General features: G+C 38.6%; 1 protein-coding gene across 4 annotated transcripts in view; it reads left to right on the forward strand.

Moving 5' to 3' along the window:
* Positions 1-23,388, forward strand: part of Slc39a12 (solute carrier family 39 member 12) — an 88,346-nt gene that overhangs the window by 28,309 nt on the left and 36,649 nt on the right. For 2 of the 4 annotated variants that reach the window (XM_087590274.1, NM_001106124.3), the window contains 3 exon segments: positions 18,246-18,395; positions 19,702-19,809; positions 22,368-22,434. In XM_087590274.1, the coding sequence (XP_087446400.1) occupies positions 18,246-18,395; positions 19,702-19,809; positions 22,368-22,434 (325 nt within the window). 4 annotated transcript variants of the gene reach the window in all.

The following is a 23,388-nucleotide window of genomic DNA, read 5'->3' on the forward strand; positions in this document are numbered from 1 at the left end:
CTTATGCAACATTTCTGGTGTGGACTTCGGTAAACAAAGGCAGTGGCTAGTGTTTTCCTTGGAAAATAGACCATTTGCTCTGAACATCTCTGTACCTGTGGAAGAGAAGAGAGAGATAAGCAGACATTGAGTCTGTCCTCATTATCAGAAGGCAAATGTCCTAGGAATCATACGTCTCTCAGCGTCTTCCCTCCACTCTCATGCATCAGATCCATTTCTCTCTGTCCTTGTGTTGTGTGCCCAAGTTTGTTTATTCTCTGGATTTTTGCCAATTGAATTTTTGCTTAGTTTCTGCCATGGGAAGCAGCAGGGAAAGTTCAGGGCAGAAGGAAGAGGGATGGTTGTTTTTCTTTCATCTTTCATTTCACTTTAGACTGTGGCTCTGGTACCTGCTCCAAAAGCAGCTGACAACTGTCATGTTATATATATATATATGTGTGTGTGTGTGTGTGTGTGTGTGTGTGTGTGTGTGTGTATGTATATATATGTATATAATATATATATATATATATATATATATATATTTCCGTGCTTAATATCACCTCTCTCAAAGTTTCAGCAATGTCATTTCTTACCTTTGTTCCTTCAGAGCTAAGGTGGAAATAAGATCTTGGATGCTTCTGTGTATGTGTGTGTGTGTGTGTGTGTGTGTGTGCACATACACATGTGAGTTTAGGCATGAATGTGGACCCTCTGTATCAACACCAGCGTCTTCATCAGTCACCCCTCATTGTTTGAGGCAGGGTCTCTCACCAAACCTGGAGCTCATCAGATTGGTTAAACTGGTAGCTACTGAGTTCCAGGGATCTGCCCTTCTCACTCAGCCCCTGAGTCTTGGGATTACAGATACATGCTAAGACATCCAGCTTTTCATAATGAGTGCAAGGAATCTGAAGTAGATCCCTGTTTTGGTGAGGCGAGTACCTTACTAACATTCCCTGGATTTTGAAGCACCAGGAAAGTGGCCATCCGTTCCAGTGTTCTGAAGCTTTTCTGTTTATCAGAAGTAAAAGGACTAAACTGGAGATGGTGGCAGAGGTGAGGCGGAAGGTACTGCAGAGGACGTTGTCTATTTGCTCTTAATAGGAATGGTGACAGCAGAGTAAGGATCATGCTTCCTGTGAAGTATGACATTTCTACAAGCTTCCAGCAACTTCCTTGGGGTCACTGTTGTTGGCTCGAGGCTCAATAGTTTCTTGATATTTGAAAATTTGCAAAGTGAGCCTTGGTGAAATTTAAAAGGCCACTCTTGGTTTTAAGTTCCCTCGTAATCCAATTTTCCGGAAATATTTCAAGACTTCGTGTATCGGCCCCAGGCAATGACCACAGCCATTTTCTAGGTCACTGCAGCAGATACTGAGTTGTCTGTCACCTGGGATCATGGGAAACAGCAGGAGGCCGCCCGGATTTTCCTCCAAGGGGTAGTGCACAGCTGGGGAGCAAGCTGCAGATTTGAGTGAAAACGTTGCCATAGGTCTGTGGTATTTAGAAGGCAGGGTTTTGGCTTGAGAAAAGAGATGAGGACAGCAGTTATGGGAATGAGGACGAAAGATCTTGTGTAAAGTGGAATGGAGAACTAGAGAAATCAGTGGACCTCAGAGGTTATCTGCATTTTCAGAGATCTGTGCAGAAGGAAGAGAATACCACTGCTTGATTGGTTTTATAACTGTTACATGCATTCAACTTAAAGATCTATGTCTTGACCCAAGATTGGGAGTTGTCCTTTTATTTAATTGGATGATATTATAATGCTCCAAACTTTATGAAATAATTGATCATTATAAGTATGAGATGGATATACACTAGTGTTACTACCAAACAAGTTGGAACTAGTAGACCACTGGAGTCTGTTTTTTAGTTTTAAGTGCATATGTGTGCTTACATGTGTACACATGGTATCCACAGGGGATTGTTTGTAGGACTCTGAGGATGTGAAAGTTCACACATGCTCAAGTCCCTTTGTGAAAAATTATATAGTACTTTCATAATCCCATGTATGAAATGCATATATATGTATGTAATAGCTTGTTATTTTAAATGATATTTAGATCACTCACAGTATGTGATGAATAAATAAATAAAATGCAGCACCATATTATTCAGAGAATAATAACAAGAAAGGCAGAAGTAGAAATGCAGTTATTTTTTCTGAGTACTTTTATTCTTTATTTGGTGGATGTATATCCCAAGAGTATATCAAATATATGATATACATGCTTATATAGTTTCCATTTTCTTTATTTGGAACTCAAAATCATCCTACCTCTACAAACCAGTGAGCTATTTCACAAATTGCTTTCTTTTGGAAAAGGGATATGCCAGGTGATGATTACTTACAAGCAATCATAAAGTCATTCAGGTGATGAATGTGAAGCTTGAGTTAACTGGAAGGAAGTTGACAACAGCCTTCAGAAAACTGATAACACTCCTGGTCACAAAACAGCATACATTATGTTGACTTCCAGGTAGGTCTCTCTATTATGGCAGAACTGAATTAAAAGTTTAATTGCAGAGGCTTAGGAGGACACAATGACCCTTGCATGTGTACAGTATACCGGCATGCTCTGCAGCATTACTACACAGAGAGACCTGCAGAATGTAAGAAACAAGGCCAGGTGCTAGAACAGAGCACTGGCACCCATCTAGTCCTTAGCAGAAGCTACTCAGTCTGCCTTTGTTGTCTGTTGACGTTTTATTTGATGCCGATCACATACTATGTCGTGGAGGCCTTCACGTGCCCTACTGAAATTTGGATGATTTCATTGCCATGACAGTCCACAGGCTGAAAGTTGAATTCATTCAGCTTCTAGGTTTACTCTTTAATATTTAAGTCACTGGAAGTTACACCCTTCTTTCATTTTTTTCTTCATTGAAAATATTTTTTCCTCATGTTATTTATCGTGATTATGGTTTCCCTGTAGTTTTCCCAGATCTCCCCACATCCCTTCCCACCCAGCTCTGCACCCCCACCTCCACTTCTGTTTCTCATTAGAAAACAAACAGGCCACTATGGGATACTAATAAAATAAGATAAAAGATTAGATAAACAAAAATCGACACACTGTCTTTGGACAAAACAGAAGGGGAAAAAAAATCCAACAAGAGAAGGCACAAGAAACTGAGACTTCCACTCATTCACATACTGAGGAATCTCACAAAAACACAAACTAGAAGCCCTAATATAGATGCAAAGTACTACAGGGTAAATGGAAAGAAAAATAAAATAAAAATTATAAGATAAATTATTTAAGACATAACATTATAAGACAAGGAACCTAGAAAGATGTCATTGAGTTAATTTTCAGTTGGCCATCTGAGCATGTAGCCCACCCTCGTTAGTTTCCCCAGTGAGACCCAGACCTGTACAGGCCCTCTGCAGGTTGCACAGTCTCTGTGAGTTCATACATACACAGTCATGCTGTTTTAGAGAGATTTGTTTCCTGGGTGTTCTCTGTAACTTCTGTCTCTTACATTCTTTCTGCCTTATCTTCCACAGGGTTTCCTGAAGCTTGAGGGGAGGGCTATGATGGAGACATCTCATTTGGGGTTGAGTATTCTGAGGTCTCTCACTCTGCACAATGTCTGGCTGTAGGGTCTTGCTACTTTTTTTTTCTTTTTTAGAATAGTAGTATTTGCTTTTATCCAGTTTTCAGGTATGGGACCTCTATGTTGTTTTCAATTTCTAGTGATTATGAAGAGAGCAACAACGCACATGGTTGAGCAAGTGTCTCTGTGGTAGGATGAAGCATCCTTTGAATATATGTTCAAGAGTGGTTGTTTTAAGTCAGGCTTCTCTAAAACAGCAGTTTTCAACCTGCCAGTGGCCATCCCTTTGACAAGCCTCTATCTCCCCTAAATATTTACATTATGATTCCTAAGAGTAGCAAAATTACAACTATAAAGTACCAATGAAAATAATTTTATGGGTGGGGGTCACCATAACATGAAAAACTGTATTAAAGAGTTCTCAGCATTAGGAAGGATGAGAAACACTGTTCTAGAGTGACAGAATTTATAGAATGAATTATCTATCATTCATCTATCTATCTATCTATCTATCTATCTATCTATCTATCTATCTATCTATCTATCTATCTGTCATCTATCTATCTATCTATCTATCTATCTATCTATCTATCTATCTATCTAATCTATCATCCTATCTATCTATCTATCTATCTATCTATCTATCTATCTATCTATCTATCTATCTATCTATCTATCTATCTATCTATCTAATCTATCACCCTATCTATCTATCTATCTATCTATCTATCTATCTATCTATCTATCTATCTATCTATCTATCTATCTATCTATCTATCTATCTAATCTATCACCCTATCTATCTATCTATCTATCTATCTATCTATCTATCTATCTATCTATCTATCTATCTATCTATCTATTCTACCATCTATCTAATCTGTCTATTTATCTATCAGCTATCTATACAATATATATGGAAAGGGGATTTATTAGAATGACTTACAGACTGCAGTTCAGATAATCCAACAATGGCTTATCCACTGGAATTAGAAAGTCCAAAAATCCAGTGGGTGCTCAGCTCACAAGGATGGGTGTCTCAGTTAGCGCTGCAACCTAATGCCTGTGAAGGAAAGGACTTGCTAGCCAGGCAAAGGCAGTCAGGCAAAAAGCAAAACACCCTTCTTCCATGTCCTTATATAGGCTTTTCAGTGGAAGACATGGTCCAGATTAAAGGTGGATCTTCCCTCCTCAAGATCCAGAAAAAGATGTGTCTTCCTGCTTCAAAGATCCAGATTAGAAGTAGATCATCCTACTTCAAATTAAACTAAGTTCTCTTAGCAGCATGCCTTCCATTTGGGTTTTAGTTCCAGATGTAGTCAAGTTTGTAACCAAGAGTAGCTGTCACAAGTCCATTCCTTGTCAATATGATATGCAATCATATCTTCTTATGTTGTGATTAATTTCTAAATGAAAGCAATAACCTGGTCATAATAATGCCTAAGCATGATATAACCATTCCATATACAATTAAAAGCACATTACATATTTAACCAGATTATAATTACATCCAACATGTTATAATTATCCCTAGTACAACTGCAAATGTAGATGGCAATGTCCATTGAAAGACATCCTTTTATCGTGTCAAATATGATAACCATTAATATTCTCTTAATCGATGTTACATAACACAATAAAGAAATTGAAGAAAACATGCAAACATCTGTACAAACACATTCTTAAAATATTCCAGAAACATTCATGTCAATTATAATTCTCATTTCTGTAACTGGTTACAAGGCCTTAGCTACTAATTACAACTACCTTCCTCTGGTACTAGTTCTGTATTTCCTTCACCCTTGACAAGCACCTCAGCAGATCTTAGCTCTTTTCCTGGAAGAATGACCCATATCTTCATTCCTGACAAGTCTGTGTTCTTTGTCTTTCTGCCTGGATTATACTGCTGTAATTTCCCACTGACTTTAATCACAGGACATGGTAGTGCAAAGAGATGCCCTAAGGGATCTCCTTTATTCTACATATAATCTTTCTTACCTCCATTGTGGAGAGGAACCTTATTTCTCCATGGTAATTTGGATCAATCACCCCTTCTGCCACCGTTATTCTCTTCTTATCATGTTGGTTTAAGGGCATTAGAAACTCGAAGTGTCAGAGATGGTAGAGCCTTGTTCCAAAAATCCCAAAGCTAGATTGAGGTAGATCAGTTCCCATCTTCCTGAGGTACCAACACTGATTTCTATAGTGACTATACAAGTTTGCTGTCCCACCAGCAATAGATGAATATTCTCTTCACACCACAACCTTGCCAACATGAGTTGTCATTGGTTTTATTAACCTTAGCCATTCTGGTAGTTGTAAGATACAATCTCAAAGTTGTTTAATTTGCATTTTCATGATGTCTAAGGATGTTGAACATTTCTTTAAGTGTTTCTCAGATATTTCAGCTTTCTCTATTGAGAATTCTCTATTTAGATTTCCATTTTAATTTTAATCTCCAATAATACTCCATTTTTAATTGGGTCACTTTTTGATAGCTAATTTTTTGGGTTCTTTATATAGTTTTGATATTAGTCCTCTATCAGATGTGTAGTTGGTAAAAAAAAATTACCCATTCTATAGGCTAACACTTTGTTAAATGATGCTATCTTTTCCCATGGACAGCTTTTCATTTTCATGAGGTTCTATTTATGAATTCAATGTCTGAATTAACAGTGTTCTGTTTAGAAAGTCTTTTCCTATGTAACAAGTGTAAGTTATTCCTCACTTTCTTTTCTATCTGATTCAATATATCTAGTTTCATGTTAAGATCTTTAACACATTTGGAGTAGAATTTTGTTCAATGTCGTAAGTATGAATCTATTCGGATTCTTCAACATGCTGTCTTACGGTTTGACCAGCATCATTTGTTTAAGATGCATTTATGGCTTCTTTATCACAAATCAGGTGTCCATGTGTATATGACTTTATGTCTGAATCTTCAATTTCAGATCTACATTTCTGTTTTGTGTGTTTTCATTAGTATAGCTCTGTAGTACTACTGGAAATCTGTGATGTGATACCTTCCACAGTTCTTTTATTATTCAGGTTTGTTTTATCTATCCTGGTTTTTGGTTATTTGGTTTTGTTTGTTTGTTACCATGAAGCTGAAAATTGTCCTTTCAAGAATTGTGTTGGGATCTGGATGGGGATCACATTGAATCTGTAGATTGCTTTTGGTAAGATGGCATTTTTACTCTTAATTCTACCAATCGGTGAGCATGGGAAATCTTTCCATCTTCTGATATTCTTTTCAATTTCTTCAAGTTTTATCATACAAGTCTTTCACTTGCCTGATTAGAATCACCCTAAGATATTCTATAAAATTTGAGGCTGTTGTGTTGTTTCCCTGATTTCTTTTTAGCCCATCTGTCATGTGTATATAGGAGGGCTACTCATTTTTGTGAGTTAATTTTTTTTATTCAGCTACTTGGCTGAAAGTATTTATCAAATGTAGAAGTTTTCCAGGGGAAATTATCATATTATCAGCAAATAAAGACACTTTGACTTCTTCCTTTCCAACTTATATCCCCTAGATCTCCTTCCATCACTGTATTGCTGTAGCCGAGACTTCAGGGGCTATATTGACTATATATGGAGTATAGACAGCCTTGTCTTGTTTCTGATTTTAGTGGAATTGCTTTCAGTGTCTCTCCATTCAAGGTGATCTTGTCTGTGGCTTGCTGCAAACTACCTTTATTATGTTTAGTTATGTCCCTTGTACTCCTAGTCATCCCAGGACTTTTATCATGAAGTGGTGTTGAATTTTGTCAAATGCCTTCTCTGTATCTAATGAGATGGTCATGTGATTCTTTCTTTCAGTTTGTTTATGTGGTAGATTTCATTTACTCATTTACAGATGTTAAGCCATGTGTACCTCACTGGGATGAAACTCGATCATGGCGGATGATCATCTTTATGTGTTCTTCAGTTTACTTTGAAAGTATTTTATTGAGAATATTTACATTTATCGTCATAGGGAAAATTTTTCTGCAATTCTCTTTCTATGTTGGATCTTTAAGTCAGTGTTTTTCAATCTTCCTAATGCTGGGTCAATTTTAAAACAGTTCTTCATGTTGTGGTGACCCTCAACCATAAAATTATTTCATTGCTGCTTCATAATTGTAATTTTATTACTGTTATGAATTATAAAGTAACTATATGTCATATACAGGGTATCTGATGTATTCCACTCAAAGGATTTACAACCTATAGATTGAGAATCACTGATTTAAGTGGTTTCTTTTTAGAGGTAACTGTGGACTCATAATATTAATTAGCATTTTTTCTGTTTCTGTTTTGTGGAATAATTTGAAGAGTATTGGTATAACACTTCTTTGAAAGTCTGGTAAAATTCTGTACTAAAAATATCTGGCTTCAGGCTTTGTCGTTGGTTCACCTTTAATTACTGCTTCTATTTCACTACGACTTGTATAGGTATGTTTATATGATTGCTTATATAATCTTCATTTAACTTTGGCAAGTGATAAGTATTAAGAAAATTATCCACTTCTTTCGATTTTCCAATTTGGTGGGATACAGGTTTTTATAGTATGTCCTTATGATTATCTGGATTTCTCTGGTGTATGTTGTTATGTCTCCATTTTCATTCTAATCTTGTCAATTAGTGTATTCTTCCTCCTCCTTTTGGATATGACTTTGTCAATCATAATGGTTTCCTCAAAGAACCAATTGTTTTAAGTTTTTTTTTTTATTAACTTGAGTATTTCTTATATACATTTCAAGTGTTATTCCCTTTCCTGGTTTCCGGGCAAACATCCCCCTCCCCCCTCCCCTTCCCTATGGGTGTTCCCCTCCCAACCCTCCCCCCATTGCCGCCCTCCCCCCATAGTCTAGTTCACTGGGGGTTCAGACTTAGCAGGACCCAGGGCTTCCCCTTCCACTGCTGCTCTTACTAGGATATTCATTGCTACCTATGAGGTCAGAGTCCAGGGTCAGTCCATGTATAGTCTTTAGGTAGTGGCTTAGTCCCTGGAAGCTCTGGTTGCTTGACATTGTTGTACTTTTGGGGTCTCGAGCCCCCTCAAGCTCTTCCAGTTCTTTCTCTGATTCCTTCAACGGGGGACCTATTCTCAGTTCAGTGGTTTGCTGCTGGCATTCGCCTCTGTATTTGCTGTATTCTGGCTGTGTCTCTCAGGAGCGATCTACATCCGGCTCCTGTCGGTCTGCACTTCTTTGCTTCATCCATCTTGTCTAATTGGGTGGCTGTATATGTATGGGCCACATGTGGGGCAGGCTCTGAATGGGTGTTCCTTCAGTCTCTGTTTTAATCTTTGCCTCTCCCTTCCCTGCCAAGGGTATTCTTTTTCCTCATTTAAAGAAGGAGTGAAGCATTCACATTTTGATCATCCGTCTTGAGTTTCGTTTGTTCTAGGGATCTAGGGTAATTCAAGCATTTGGGCTAAAAGCCACTTATCAATGAGTGCATACCATGTATGTCTTTCTGTGATTGGGTTAGCTCACTCAGGATGATATTTTCCAGTTCCAACCATTTGCCTACGAATTTCATAAAGCCGTTGTTTTTGATAGCTGAGTAATATTCCATTGTGTAGATGTACCACATTTTCTGTATCCATTCCTCTGTTGAAGGGCATCTGGGTTCTTTCCATTTTCTGGCTATTATAAATAAGGCTGCGATGAACATAGTGGAGCACGTGTCTCTTTTATATGTTGAGGCATCTTTTGGGTATATGCCCAAGAGAGGTATAGCTGGATCCTCAGGCAGTTCAATGTCCAATTTTCTGAGGAACCTCCAGACAGATTTCCAGAATGGTTTTACCAGTCTGCAATCCCACCAACAATGGAGGAGTGTTCCTCTTTCTCCACATCCTCGCCAGCATCTGCTGTCACCTGAGTCTTTGATCTTAGCCATTCTCACTGGTGTGAGGTGAAATCTCAGGGTTGTTTTGATTTGCATTTCCCTTATGACTAAAGATGTTGAACATTTCTTTAGGTGTTTCTCAGCCATTCAGCATTCCTCAGCTGTGAATTCTTTGTTTAGCTCTGAACCCCATTTTTTAATAGGGTTATTTGTTTCCCTGCGGTCTAACTTCTTGAGTTCTTTGTATATTTTGGATATAAGGCCTCTATCTGTTGTAGGATTGGTAAAGATCTTTTCCCAATCTGTTGGTTGCCATTTTGTCCTAACCATAGTGTCCTTTGCCTTACAGAAGCTTTGCAGTTTTATGAGATCCCATTTGTCGATTCTTGATCTTAGAGCGTAAGCCATTGGTGTTTTGTTCAGGAAATTTTTTCCAGTGCCCATGTGTTCCAGATGCTTCCCTAGTTTTTCTTCTATTAGTTTGAGTGTGTCTGGTTTGATGTGGAGGTCTTTGATCCACTTGGACTTAAGCTTTGTACAGGGTGATAAGGATGGATCGATCTGCATTCTTCTACATGTTGCCCTCCAGTTGAACCAGCACCATTTGCTGAAAATGCTATCTTTTTTCCATTGGATGGTCTTGGCTCCGTTGTCAAAAATCAAGTGACCATAGGTGTGTGGGTTCATTTCTGGGTCTTCAATTCTATTCCATTGGTCTATCTGTCTGTCTCTGTACCAATACCATGCAGTTTTTATCACTATTGCTCTGTAATACTGCTTGAGTTCAGGGATAGTGATTCCCCCTGAAGTCCTTTTATTGTTGAGGATAGCTTTAGCTATCCTGGGTTTTTTGTTATTCCAGATGAATTTGCAAATTGTTCTGTCTAACTCTTTGAAGAATTGGATTGGTATTTTGATGGGGATTGCATTGAATCTGTAGATTGCTTTTGGTAAAATGGCCATTTTTACTATATTAATCCTGCCAATCCATGAGCATGGGAGATCTTTCCATCTTCTGAGGTCTTCTTCAATTTCTTTCCTCAGTGTCTTGAAGTTCTTATTGTACAGATCTTTTAATTGCTTGGTTAAAGTCACACCGAGGTACTTTATATTATTTGGGTCTATTATGAAGGGTGTCGTTTCCCTAATTTCTTTCTCGGCTTGTTTCTCTTTTGTATAGAGGAAGGCAACTGATTTATTTGAGTTAATTTTATACCCAGCCACTTTGCTGAAGTTGTTTATCAGCTTTAGTAGTTCTCTGGTGGAACTTTTGGGATCACTTAAATATACTATCATGTCATCTGCAAATAGTGATATTTTGACTTCTTCTTTTCCGATCTGTATCTGCTTGATCTCCTTTTGTTGTCTGATTGCTCTGGCTAGAACTTCAAGAACAATATTGAATAAGTAGGGAGAGAGTGGGCAGCCTTGTCTAGTCCCTGATTTTAGTGGGATTGCTTCAAGTTTCTCTCCATTTAGTTTAATGTTAGCAACTGGTTTGCTGTATATGGCTTTTACTATGTTTAGGTATGGGCCTTGAATTCCTATTCTTTCCAGGACTTTTATCATGAAGGGGTGTTGAATTTTGTCAAATGCTTTCTCAGCATCTAATGAAATGATCATCTGGTTCTGTTCTTTCAGTTTGTTTATATGATGGATCACGTTGATGGTTTTCCGTATATTAAACCATCCCTGCATGCCTGGGATGAAGCCTACTTGATCATGGTGGATGATTGTTTTGATGTGCTCTTGAATTCGGTTTGCCAGAATTTTATTGAGTATTTTTGCGTCGATATTCATAAGGGAAATTGGTCTGAAGTTTTCTTTCTTTGTTGTGTCTTTGTGTGGTTTGGGTATAAGAGTAATTGTGGCTTCGTAGAAGGAATTCGGTAGTGCTCCATCTGTTTCAATTTTGTGGAATAGTTTGGATAATATTGGTATGAGGTCTTCTATGAAGGTTTGATAGAATTCTGCACTAAACCCGTCTGGACCTGGGCTCTTTTTGGTTGGGAGACCTTTAATGACTGCTTCTATTTCCTTAGGAGTTATGGGGTTGTTTAACTGGTTTATCTGTTCCTGATTTAACTTCGATACCTGGTATCTGTCTAGGAAATTGTCCATTTCCTGAAGATTTTCAAGTTTTGTTGAATATAGGTTTTTATAGTAAGATCTGATGATTTTTTGAATTTCCTCTGAATCTGTAGTTATGTCTCCCTTTTCATTTCTGATTTTGTTAATTTGGACGCACTCTCTGTGTCCTCTCGTTAGTCTGGCTAAGGGTTTATCTATCTTGTTGATTTTCTCAAAGAACCAACTTTTGGTTCTGTTGATTCTTTCTATGGTCCTTTTTGTTTCTACTTGGTTGATTTCAGCTCTGAGTTTGATTATTTCCTGCCTTCTACTCCTCCTGGGTGTATTTGCTTCTTTTTGATCTTGAGCTTTTAGGTGTGCTGTCAAGCTGCTGACATATGCTCTTTCCTGTTTCTTTCTGCAGGCACTCAGCGCTATGAGTTTTCCTCTTAGCACAGCTTTCATTGTGTCCCATAAGTTTGGGTATGTTGTATCTTCATTTTCATTAAATTCTAAAAAGTTTTTAATTTCTTTCTTTATTTCTTCCTTGACCAGGTTATCATTGAGTAGAGCATTGTTCAATTTCCACGTATATGTGGGCATTCTTCCCTTATTGTTATTGAAGACCAGTTTTAGGCCGTGGTGGTCCGATAGCACGCATGGGATTATTTCTATCTTTCTGTACCTGTTGAGGCCCGTTTTTTGACCAATTATATGGTCAATTTTGGAGAAAGTACCATGAGGAGCTGAGAAGAAGGTATATCCTTTTGCTTTAGGATAGAATGTTCTATAAATATCCGTTAAGTCCATTTGGCTCATGACTTCTCTTAGTCTGTCGACATCACTGTTTAATTTCTGTTTCCATGATCTGTCCATTGATGAGAGTGGGGTGTTGAAATCTCCCACTATTATTGTGTGAGGTGCAATGTGTGTTTTGAGCTTTAGTAAGGTTTCTTTTACGTATGTAGGTGCCCTTGTATTTGGGGCATAGATATTTAGGATTGAGAGTTCATCTTGGTGGATTTTTCCTTTGATGAATATGAAGTGTCCTTCCTTATCTTTTTTGATGACTTTTAGTTGGAAATTGATTTTATTTGATATTAGAATGGCTACTCCAGCTTGCTTCTTCTGACCATTTGCTTGGAAAGTTGTTTTCCAGCCTTTCACTCTGAGGTAGTGTCTGTCTTTGTCTCTGAGGTGTGTTTCCTGTAGGCAGCAGAATGCAGGGTCCTCGTTGCGTATCCAGTTTGTTAATCTATGTCTTTTTATTGGGGAGTTGAGGCCATTGATATTGAGAGATATTAAGGAATAGTGATTATTGCTTCCTGTTATATTCATATTTGGATGTGAGGTTATGTTTGTGTGCTTTCATTCTCTTTGTTTTGTTGCCAAGACGATTAGTTTCTTGCTTCTTCTAGGGTATAGCTTGCCTCCTTATGTTGGGCTTTACCATTTATTATCCTTTGTAGTGCTGGATTTGTAGAAAGATATTGTGTAAATTTGGTTTTGTCATGGAATATCTTGGTTTCTCCATCAATGTTAATTGAGAGTTTTGCTGGATACAGTAACCTGGGCTGGCATTTGTGTTCTCTTAGGGTCTGTATGACATCAGTCCAGGATCTTCTGGCCTTCATAGTTTCTGGCGAGAAGTCTGGTGTGATTCTGATAGGTCTGCCTTTATATGTTACTTGACCTTTTTCCCTTACTGCTTTTAATATTCTTTCTTTATTTTGTGCGTTTGGTGTTTTGACTATTATGTGACGGGAGGTGTTTCTTTTCTGGTCCAATCTATTTGGAGTTCTGTAGGCTTCTTGTATGTCTATGGGTATCTCTTTTTTTTAGGTTAGGGAAGTTTTCTTCTATGATTTTGTTGAAGATATTTACTGGTCCTTTGAGCTGGGAGTCTTCACTCTCTTCTATACCTATTATCCTTAGGTTTGATCTTCTCATTGAGTCCTGATTTCCTGTATGTTTTGGACCAGTAGCTTTTTCTGCTTACATTATCTTTGACAGTTGAGTCAATGATTTCTATGGAATCTTCTGCTCCTGAGATTCTCTCTTCCATCTCTTGTATTCTGTTGGTGAAGCTTGTATCTACAGCTCCTTGTCTCTTGTTTTGGTTTTCTATATCCAGGGTTGTTTCCATGTGTTCTTTCTTGATTGCTTCTATTTCCATTTTTAATTCCTTCAACTGTTTGATTGTGTTTTCCTGGAATTCTTTCAGGGATTTTTGTGTCTCCTCTCTATGGGCTTCTACTTGTTTATTTATGTTTTCCTGGAATTCTTTCAGGCATTTTTGTGTCTCCTCTCTATGGGCTTCTACTTGTTTATTTATGTTTTCCTGGAATTCTTTCAGGCATTTTTGCGATTCCTCTCTGTAGGCTTCTACTTGTTCTCTAAGGGAGTTCTTCACGTCTTTCTTGAAGTCCTCCAGCATCATGATCAAAAATGATTTTGAAACTAGATCTTGCTTTTCTGGTGTGTTTGGATATTCCATGTTTGTTTTGATGGGAGAATTGGGCTCCGATGATGCCATGTAGTCTTGGTTTCTGTTGCTTGGGTTCCTGCGCTTGCCTCTCGTCATCAGATTATCTCTAGTGTTACTTTGTTCTGCTATTTCTGACAGTGGCTAGACTGTCCTATAAGCCTGTGTGTCAGGAGTGCTGTAGACCTGTTTTCCTCTCTTTCAGTCAGTTATGGGGACAGAGTGTTCTGCTTTCGGGCGTGTAGTTTTTCCTCTCTACAGGTCTTCAGCTGTTCCTGTGGGCCTGTGTCTTGAGTTCACCAGGCAGCTTTCTTGCAGCAGAAAAGTTGGTCTTACCTGTGGTCCCAAGGCTCAAGTTCGCTCGTGGGGTGCTGCCCACGGGCTCTCTGCAGCGGCAGCAACCAGGAAGACCTGTGCCACCCCTTCCGGGAGCTTCAGTGCACCAGGGTTCCAGATGGTCTTTGGCTTTTTCCTCTGGTGTCCGAGATGTGTGTGCAGAGAGCAGTCTCTTCTGGTTTCCCAGGCTTGTCTGCCTCTCTGAAGGTTTAGCTCTCCCTCCCACGGGATTTGGGTGCAGAGAACTGTTTATCCGGTCTGTTTCCTTCAGGTTCCGGCGGTGTCTCAGGCAGGGGTCCTGCCGCTCCTGGTCCCTCCCCCACGGGAGCCCAGAGGCCTTATACAGTTTCCTCTTGGGCCAGGGATGTGGGCAGGGGTGAGCAGTGTTGGTGGTCTCTTCCGCTCTGCAGCCTCAGGAGTGCCCACCTGACCAGGCGGTTGGGTCTCTCTCTCACGGGGTCTGGGAGCAGAGAGCTGCTGCGGGCCGGGAGAACCAATTGTTTTATTAATTGTTTGGATGGTTCTCATTGTTTCTTTCAGCCCTCGGTTTGATTATTTCTTGCCCTCTGCACCTCTTTGGGTGTGATTTCTTTGTGTTCTAGTGCTTTCTGGTGTGCTGTTCAGTTACTAGTATGAGATCTCTCTAATTTTCTTTCATGTATGTGAGTACACTGCTGCTCTTGTCAGACACACCAGGAGAGGGCATCAGATCCCATTACAGATGGTTGTGAGCCACCATGTGGTTGCTGGGAATTGAACTCAGGACCTCTGGAAGAGCAGTCAGTGTTCTTAATCTCTGAGCCATCTCTCCTCTCTAATTTTCTTATGTAAACACTTAGTGCTATGAACTTGCCTCTTGGAACCACCTTCATTGGGAATGTGGTGTATTTATTTCTGGAAAGTCTTTAACTTTTTCCTAATTTTCACGTTGGCCGGTTTTTCATTCAGTAAAGAGTTATTTCATTTCCATAAGTTTGCAAGCTTTCTGTTGCTTCTGTTGTTATGATGTCCAACTTTAATCTGTCGTGACCTGATAGGATTCACAGAATTATTTCAGTTTTCCTGAATCTATTGAGTCTTGCCTGTGTCCAGTATGTGGTCAGTTTGGGAGCAAGTTCCATGAGGTTCTGGGAAGGTAAGGTATATTCTTTTAGGTTTGGCTAAATATTTTGAAATATATGCTAAGTCCCTTTGGTTTGTGATATCAGATAGTTCCAAAATTTCTCTATTTAGTTTTTGTCTGAATAACCATCTGTAGGAAAGAATGAGTATTGAAATCTCCTACTGTCTGTGTATGAGGATGAATATGTGAATTAATCTGCAGAAATATTTCTTTTTATGACTTTGGTTGCACTTGTGTTTTCAGATAGACATATTAAGAATTGTAATGCCTCTTGGTGGAATTTTTCCTTTCATGAGTATGTAGTGTCCTTTTCTATTTTTTCTGATGAGTTTTTAGTGAAGTGTATTTTTTCAGATATTTAAATGGCTGTATCAGCTTGTGTCTTAGGTCCATATTTTCAAAATACTCTTTCCATAATGTACCCTGTGCTATTGTCGAGCCTTGATGTTAAGGTGATTATTGGTTGCAGCCGAGGGATGGATCCTGGTTTGCATTTATTCTGTTAATCTGTGTCATTTTATTGGGGAATTGAGATCACTGATGTTGGGAAAGATTGTCAGAGTGTGTTTTTTGATTCTTGATGTTTTGATGTTGTAGGTGTGTGCATGAGTGTGTGTGTGTGTGTGTGTGTGTGTGTGTGTGTGTGTGTGTGTGTACTCTCTTTTGATTTGCTGGGCTAAAATTTTTTAACTTCTTGTGTTTTCTTGGGTGTGGTTAGCCTCTTTAGTTTGGAGTTTTCTTTCTAGCATCTTCTGTGGAGCTGTATTATAGATGCTTAAATTTATAGTTGCTTAAATTTGATTTTATCATAAAATGTCATATTTTCTCAACTTATCGAGATTGAAAATTTTGCTGGGTATAGTTATCCAGGCTGGCACCTGTGATCTCCTCATGTCTGCAGGACATCTGTCTAGGCTCTTCTGACTTTCAGATTCTCCAATGAGAAGTCAGGTATTAATCTAAAAGGTCTGCCTTTATGCATTACTTACTCTTTTCCCTTTACAGCTTTTGATTTTTTTTGTTCTATAGGTATAGTGTTTTGATTATTACACGCTGAGGGAACTCTTTTTCTTTTCTATTTGGTGTTCTGTATGCTTCCTATACCTTGATAGGTATTTCTGTGTGTGGTTTAGGGAAATTTTCTTCTATGATTTTGTTGGAAATATTTCCTGTGCCTTTGACCTGGGTTTCTTCTGCTTCTTCAATTCCTACTATTATCCTTGGATTTGGTCTTTTGGTGGTGTTCCAGATTTCCTAGATGTTTTATTCAAGGAAAATTTTGATTTAATATTTTCCTTGACCAATATATATCTCTTTCTTTTATCATGTGTTTAATGTCTGAGATTCTCTTGTATTTCAATCTCTTGTATTCTTTTGGTGATATTTGCCTCTAAGACTCCTGTTTGAGTTTCTAAAATTTCACTTCAAACTATCCCTCAGTTTGTGTTTTCTTTGATGATTTTTTTCTACTTTCATATCTTGAACTGTTTTATTCTTTTTCTGTTTGTGGTTTCATAGATTTTGTAGAGGATTTTTTAAAATTTCCTTTTTAAGTACCTCTGTCATATTCACCAAAGCTATGCTAAGGTCGTTGTCTTGTGCTTCAGCCATGTTGCAGTTTTAGGGCATTTTGTGGTAGGGTTATATGGCTCTAGTAGATCTATACTGTCCTGGTTATTATTGATTGTGTTTTTATGTTGGTTTCTCAACATCTAGGTTTAGAAGACTATAATTCTTGTTGCTAATATCTGGTCTTGTTTTTGTTGGGTGGGTGATTTGTTCCTTGGTTTCTGCTGCCTTCTCTAGTTCTTAAGTTATGGTGGCTGTGTGTTGCCAGGTAGAAAATTCTTCTGGTATTCTGATAGGTGTGGCCACTGGTGGTTTCTGATAAAATGTGTATTAGGAGCTAACTCTTAGGGATGTGTATTGGGGTAGAAGGGGGTCTGCAGGAGAGAAGAAAGCAGGTTGTTCTTCCAGCATTGGGTTCACTCCCTGGGAATGAGGGCAGTGAGGCAGTGAGGAGAGGGCACAACAGGTTCTCTGCTAAGGAGCCGGGGTTAATCCTGGGGATTGGATATGGAAGAGAGAAGGGAAAGTAAAGATCTGAAGCTCATTTATCTGCTTGTCTATCAGGCTTAGCTCATGGGTTCCCAGAGAATGGATATGGGAGTTGGGAGCTGGAATAACAGGATAATTGAGGAAGAAGGTTGGAGAAGACCTGAGTTATCAGCTGGAGATGGGGACCAAAAAGGGAAGAGGAAACCTATGGTCTGCTCTTGAGGTGGTGAAATGAAGAGACATTGGGTTTGGAGAAGAGGATGGGGTGGAAAAAACCTGCAGTTAGGTTACCTGTTTCCCGGGCTGTAGTGGGCTGCTGAGTCTCAGGGAATGCCTGCTGGATGTGAGGACTGAGAAAGAGAGGTCAGAGGAGGTCTGCGTGCTGGACACAGAGGGCAGCAAGGGAGGCATGGCTGTAGCAGCTGCTGTGCCCCAGAGCTGGAGATGCAAAGGGGAGGCTGGATTTTGAGGAGAGGACAGGAATAAAGTTCTGCAGTTACCCTATTGGCTTCTGCTGGAGTGGGTTCCTAGGTCATGCCTGCTGCAGTTGGGCCCTGGGATATAGCAATGGATCAGGAAGAAAAATTTGGAGTGGAAGATCTCCGTGATCCATTGGAGATGGGGAGAGGGTGACAGCAAATGTGGGGGAGTAAGGACACAGCAAATGTTCTTCTGGGGATAAGACTGGGCAATTGGGTTTGGAGCAATAGGGGGAGAGGTAAAGTTCTGCTGTTAGCCTACCTGCTTCCCTGGCCTGAGTCTTTTTTTTTTTTTTTAATTTTTAGGTTCTTGGTTTACATAAGCAGGAAGCAGAGCTTGGGCATTTCCACGAAAGCCAAAGTCCTATTTGGAAGCTGTTGGGACTACTTGGAGGCATCCATGGATTTTTCTTGATAGAAAAATGTTTTATCCTTCTTGTATCGCCAAATACCAAGGTTTGTGTCTCCTCTGTCCTTCGCTTTGAGGTTTTATTATATTCATCTGGATTTCAAAAAGACTGGTTTAAAGGTAAAAGTAAGCAGTATGTGGACTTACACACCCAGGTACCTGACAGAAGGATCACAACTTCAGGGCCAGCCTGGGCTACAGAGCAAGACTCTCAAAATACAAATAAATAAGATAAACAGAGGCTTAGGGATGTAATTCAGTTGTTGAAGTGCTTGCCTGCCATGCCCAAACCCCTGAGTGTTTGATCCCCAGTGCCACATAAATTGGGTTTGATGGAACAGAACTATAACCCCAGCATTTGGAGAATGGAGAATGGAGAATCAGTTCAAGGTCATCCTTAGCTATATAGAGAGATCAAGGCCAGCCTGGCTATCTCCAACTGACTAAATTAATCCAATAACTAATTAATTTAAAGCTTAAAACAATTAAAGGGCTGGTGATCATTTTGGTGGTTCAGTGCCTCTCATGTGCAAGAGCCTGGATGTGGTTCCCTAGTTTATCACAATGATATCTTCACAAGTCAATCTGCATAAGGGAAGGCACAGTAATGTCAACAGCATGCAGCGTATTCTAACTAGCATGTTAGTTCTTAACTAGAGTTACTAATTCTTTTAAAAAGCCCTTTACTGAGCAGCTAATGTAATCTGCTTTACCTTCATGATTGGTTTAAAAAGGAGATCCTTTCATGTTTGGGGAACGCAGGTGCCTGCAGTCTAGAAAGTTGTCCTTTTACCTCTACACAGGTGCTGGGGCTTATGCACATGTGATACATATTTATTAAAAACAATAATAATAATAATAACGCAATTTAAGGTCCATGTTATTGCATAAAATAAAAGGAATATACATGTTTGAATGTTCACAAATGCTTAATTGAGTAATACAATTAGGAAGATATCTTTGTAGATTCAGGGTACAATATAATTTGACAATCATTTTTGTACCTATATCAAAGAGAAATAAAATTTTATATAAGTTTAATTTTTAGTAAATTAAACGACAATATTAACTTCCATTTAAACTTCCAATATAAATACTTCCATTTCAGCCTCTTTAAGTCACAACTAGACTTTCTGAGGGTCTATTGTTAATGCATTCTGGATATGTGCAATGGTTTTCCACAGTGATATTTTTAAATAAATACTCATCACTACAAGATTTTTCAGGTATTATTTTTATGTGTCCTCCTCAAAATGTTGACAAGCAAAACACTGCATAGAACCATGGTACTAAAAAACGTCTACACATGTGCTTCTGGCCTCTGACTAATTTTACACTGTCCTTGTTCTGCAGGGCCTGCCATTAGTTAATGGACATGCAGGACATACCCACCATCTTGGACTCAGTCCTGAGTTAAATGACCAGTCAGGTGGAGGCAAGTCTATATCAACCATTCAGCTGGTAGGTCAGTCATCTGAAGTGGTCTGCAGACTCAGCTGTTACTTCTTAAAGCCTCAGTGCGCAGAGCAGGCTGGTAGGGTAAAGGATCAGAACCTATTACTGATTTGCCTGCTCTTGACCATGAGAAAAGTTGCTGAGAAAACATTAGCAAACACCTGAAAGCTCTTATTGATTGATTGATTGATTGATTGCACAAAACACACTCTCCACAGACTTAAGTCACCATCTGCACTGTGAAATGCACTGTGCAATAATGATTAACATAATAATTTTCATTATTTTAGTTCTTTGTTCTCATAAGCCAGTTGGCCCTTGGGTTTTCCACTTTGTATAACCCTGTCATTTCTTGGTTGATGCAAATGAATACTAGACAAGGGATTTGTTGGTCTGTCTAGGATGAGAGTGTTCATTTCATAGTTCAGGAGAGAGCCAATTTTGTCTAGCACCGTGTGCCATAGCAAGGACCTTTGATGTGAATGGATTTCTCCCAACAGGGTTTTCCATATTAATTTTTAAAATAAAATTCCAATCAGAGTCAATAAATATTCTCATTCTAATTATTAAGCAAAACATATAGGGTCAGGACAAATAGGAAGAGCACACAACTATAAACTTATGAAAATGAATGGGGGTTAAAGTTGAAGAGATGCTAGAAACACACGAAATACATACACAGCAGAGAAATGTATCAGGAGATTGCAGATCTAATGTTAACTCAGAGATGGGAACATAAAATAGTTTCTTTAAAAATAATTTTGAAGCTGGCCATGGTGTTGCACACCTGTAATCCCAGCACTGGATAGATAGAAGCAAGAGGACATCCTTGAGTTCGAGGCCAGCCTGGTGTATGTAGTGAAACCTTATCTCAGAAAAGCAAAATAATAATGATGATGATAATAATAATAATAATTAGTTAATGAAATAAAAATAATCTTAAAGCTTATTATATTTATTGTTCAGGTATATTAAAATTTTATATGAAAGAGGCTAACCTGAGGCTAGGATTAGTTTGAAAAATCATATTCTTACTGGCTTTATTGTTTGGGTTCGAATAAGGGGTCTGGAACACCAACATTCATGGAAACAAGTCTCTGAACTTAGTGAGTTTTGAACTGCCTGGACACTTCTCACTCTGACATAACCTCAACTCATTTTTCATTTAAGCACAGGATTGAAAGAAAAATTTGAATTGCTATTAGACAGTTTGATGGGTTTGATTTTTCTCCCTGCTCTTTTAGGGGGAAATGTAGGTTGAAGATGGAAACTTTATTGTTTTTCTTCGTGTATAAGAGTTCTTGGAGGCGTGCCTCTAACTTCCATTGTACTGTGTAATGATGTATAGGTTTCAGAAAATGTGTATAATATTTGAATTTATATATTTTAGTAGAATCAGGGAGCTTGTGACTACAAGTGCATGCCTGTATAAGATATAATTAGCATATTGCCCATTCAGGCGTGGAGATAGTCTGTATCCTTCAGCCCGCTCCTTTGTTAGCCTTCCTGCTGCCCAAATAGCCCATCTTTGGAATAGCTGCTATGGTTTTAACTCATGAACTCTAGTTTTACTGTTATGTGACAGTGACAAGGATTCTAAGTCTTACATCAATTATCGTCAGTTTCCACAACTTTGGGTGATCAAATTCGATTCTGACACCATTAAAAAGAAGTGATTAGTAGTGGATATAATGTACCTTAGAGGTACTCCATTTATGCAGCTAAGGGGAAGACATGATCCACACTGGGGAGGGACTTTCTGGTCACGTGACTATTGTGGGATCACTCCTGCTTCCTAAGTATCCCCTTCACTCATGGGCTTATATAAGGAAGCCCAGTAAGCACGTTGGTTTACTGATCTGGACTTGGGTGGAATGATTGTTCTAAATGTGTCCTCTTTACAAGTCGGAGTAAGAGCTGTAAGCACAGAAAATGTGGAACAGAAATTGAATTATATACAGTCCAATCTCTGAAATTAAAATTGTAATTCATGTGTACAGGGTGATTTCAAAATCTCACAAAGTTGAAAACTTTGAATCATCTAGTTGTACTTTGTGTCTATTGTTTGATTCTTGTGTCTGTTGTTGTTGGGCAAAATTGTTTTACTGAGTAGCAAAGCAACAAGAGAGCATTGTACCATAGAGAAGGCCATATGACACTAGGTTAGGTTGGGCTTTTCCCCTCTAACTTATAGACCGAAAGATGAGTCCATCCCAGGACAGCCTTCAGAAGAGGGTCAAACTAGGTCAAGAACCATATTCTAAACTTTTGTCTTTAGTAACGGCTTATGTAACCTAAAGAGTTTAAATGAACCACAGGCTAGCTGAGAAGCATTTCACCCCCTATGGAGGGTACAGTTTCTCCCTGAACATAGATAATACAAAGATTATGTTCTGCTCATAGACTTCTACTTTGTATGGTGTGTATGTAAGATGGCGGTTCAGAAATGTATCTAGAATATTCAAATGGTTTTTAAATGTCTGAGTAACTCATTAGATATTTCAGATGCCAATCCAATGTCACAGCTACTCACTCTTTATTAATTATATTTCAATTCAACATAGAAAGGCCCAGAAGATTCACAGACAGCTGAGCTACCCAAAGGCAATGTGCCAGCCTCCAACAGAAACCGTGAGTTCCAATTTTACACAGTTAAAGTAATAATGGCTGGAGAGATGGCTCAGTGGTTATGAGCACCTGACTGCTGTTCCAGAGGTCCTGAGTTCAATTCCCAGCAATCACATGGTGGCTTACAATCATTTATAAGGGGATATGATTGCCACTTCTGGTATGCAGAAGACAGAGTATTCATATACATAAAATATGGGAACATAAAATAGTTTCTTTAAAAATAATTTTGAAGCTGGCCTTTAAGTCTTTAAAAATTAAATATAAAAAATGATACAGAATAGGGTTATATCTGTTTCCAAATAAATATGTCAAAAAGCAATGAGATTGCATAGTAGTTCTCTATTTCATGATGGAAAGCTTTTCAATAAGATCTTCAAGGAGCATCCATTCTTGTCTGCCTCCCAAGAACATCACAGACTAATATGAACTTTATTCCATTTATACTTCTACATTGTTCCTGACCTTTAATTCACTATTACTTATAGAGGCTCAATTTCCATTTTTATTTATTTTCTTTCATGTCTGTCTCATTTGTTACACTGTTATCTGTAGGCTTATATTTTTCAAAACATACTTTAATAAGTATACTTAAATGTTTTAAACTCCCTTCTAGCCTACCACTCCCCAGAGGTAGTAGAAAGGAAAGGTTAGTAGGGCAAAGAAAATGTGGACCTGTTTAGAAATAGTTCTTTGGGGTGAATACAATCTGTGTTGTTAGGATATCAGCAGCTCAGTTTACATTAATCAGCAGCAGTTCGATCCACTCACAAATCCACCATTCACTCATCAGCAATGGCAGGTTGATCTAGAAGAAACCTCAAGGCACTGCCAATTGGCTAGAGTCAGCAGAGACAGTAAGAAGCTGACACAACAGCTCCAAAAGTTCTTTGGTGCATTTCTCTCTATAAAGTCATGACCAACAATGATCAGCAAACAGTGGCAAGGCACACCAAT

The sequence above is a fragment of the Rattus norvegicus genome, chromosome 17 (genome assembly GCF_021556685.1).
Source record: "Rattus norvegicus strain SHRSP/BbbUtx chromosome 17, alternate assembly SHRSP_T2T, whole genome shotgun sequence".
NCBI classification, from domain to species: Eukaryota; Metazoa; Chordata; class Mammalia; order Rodentia; family Muridae; genus Rattus; species Rattus norvegicus.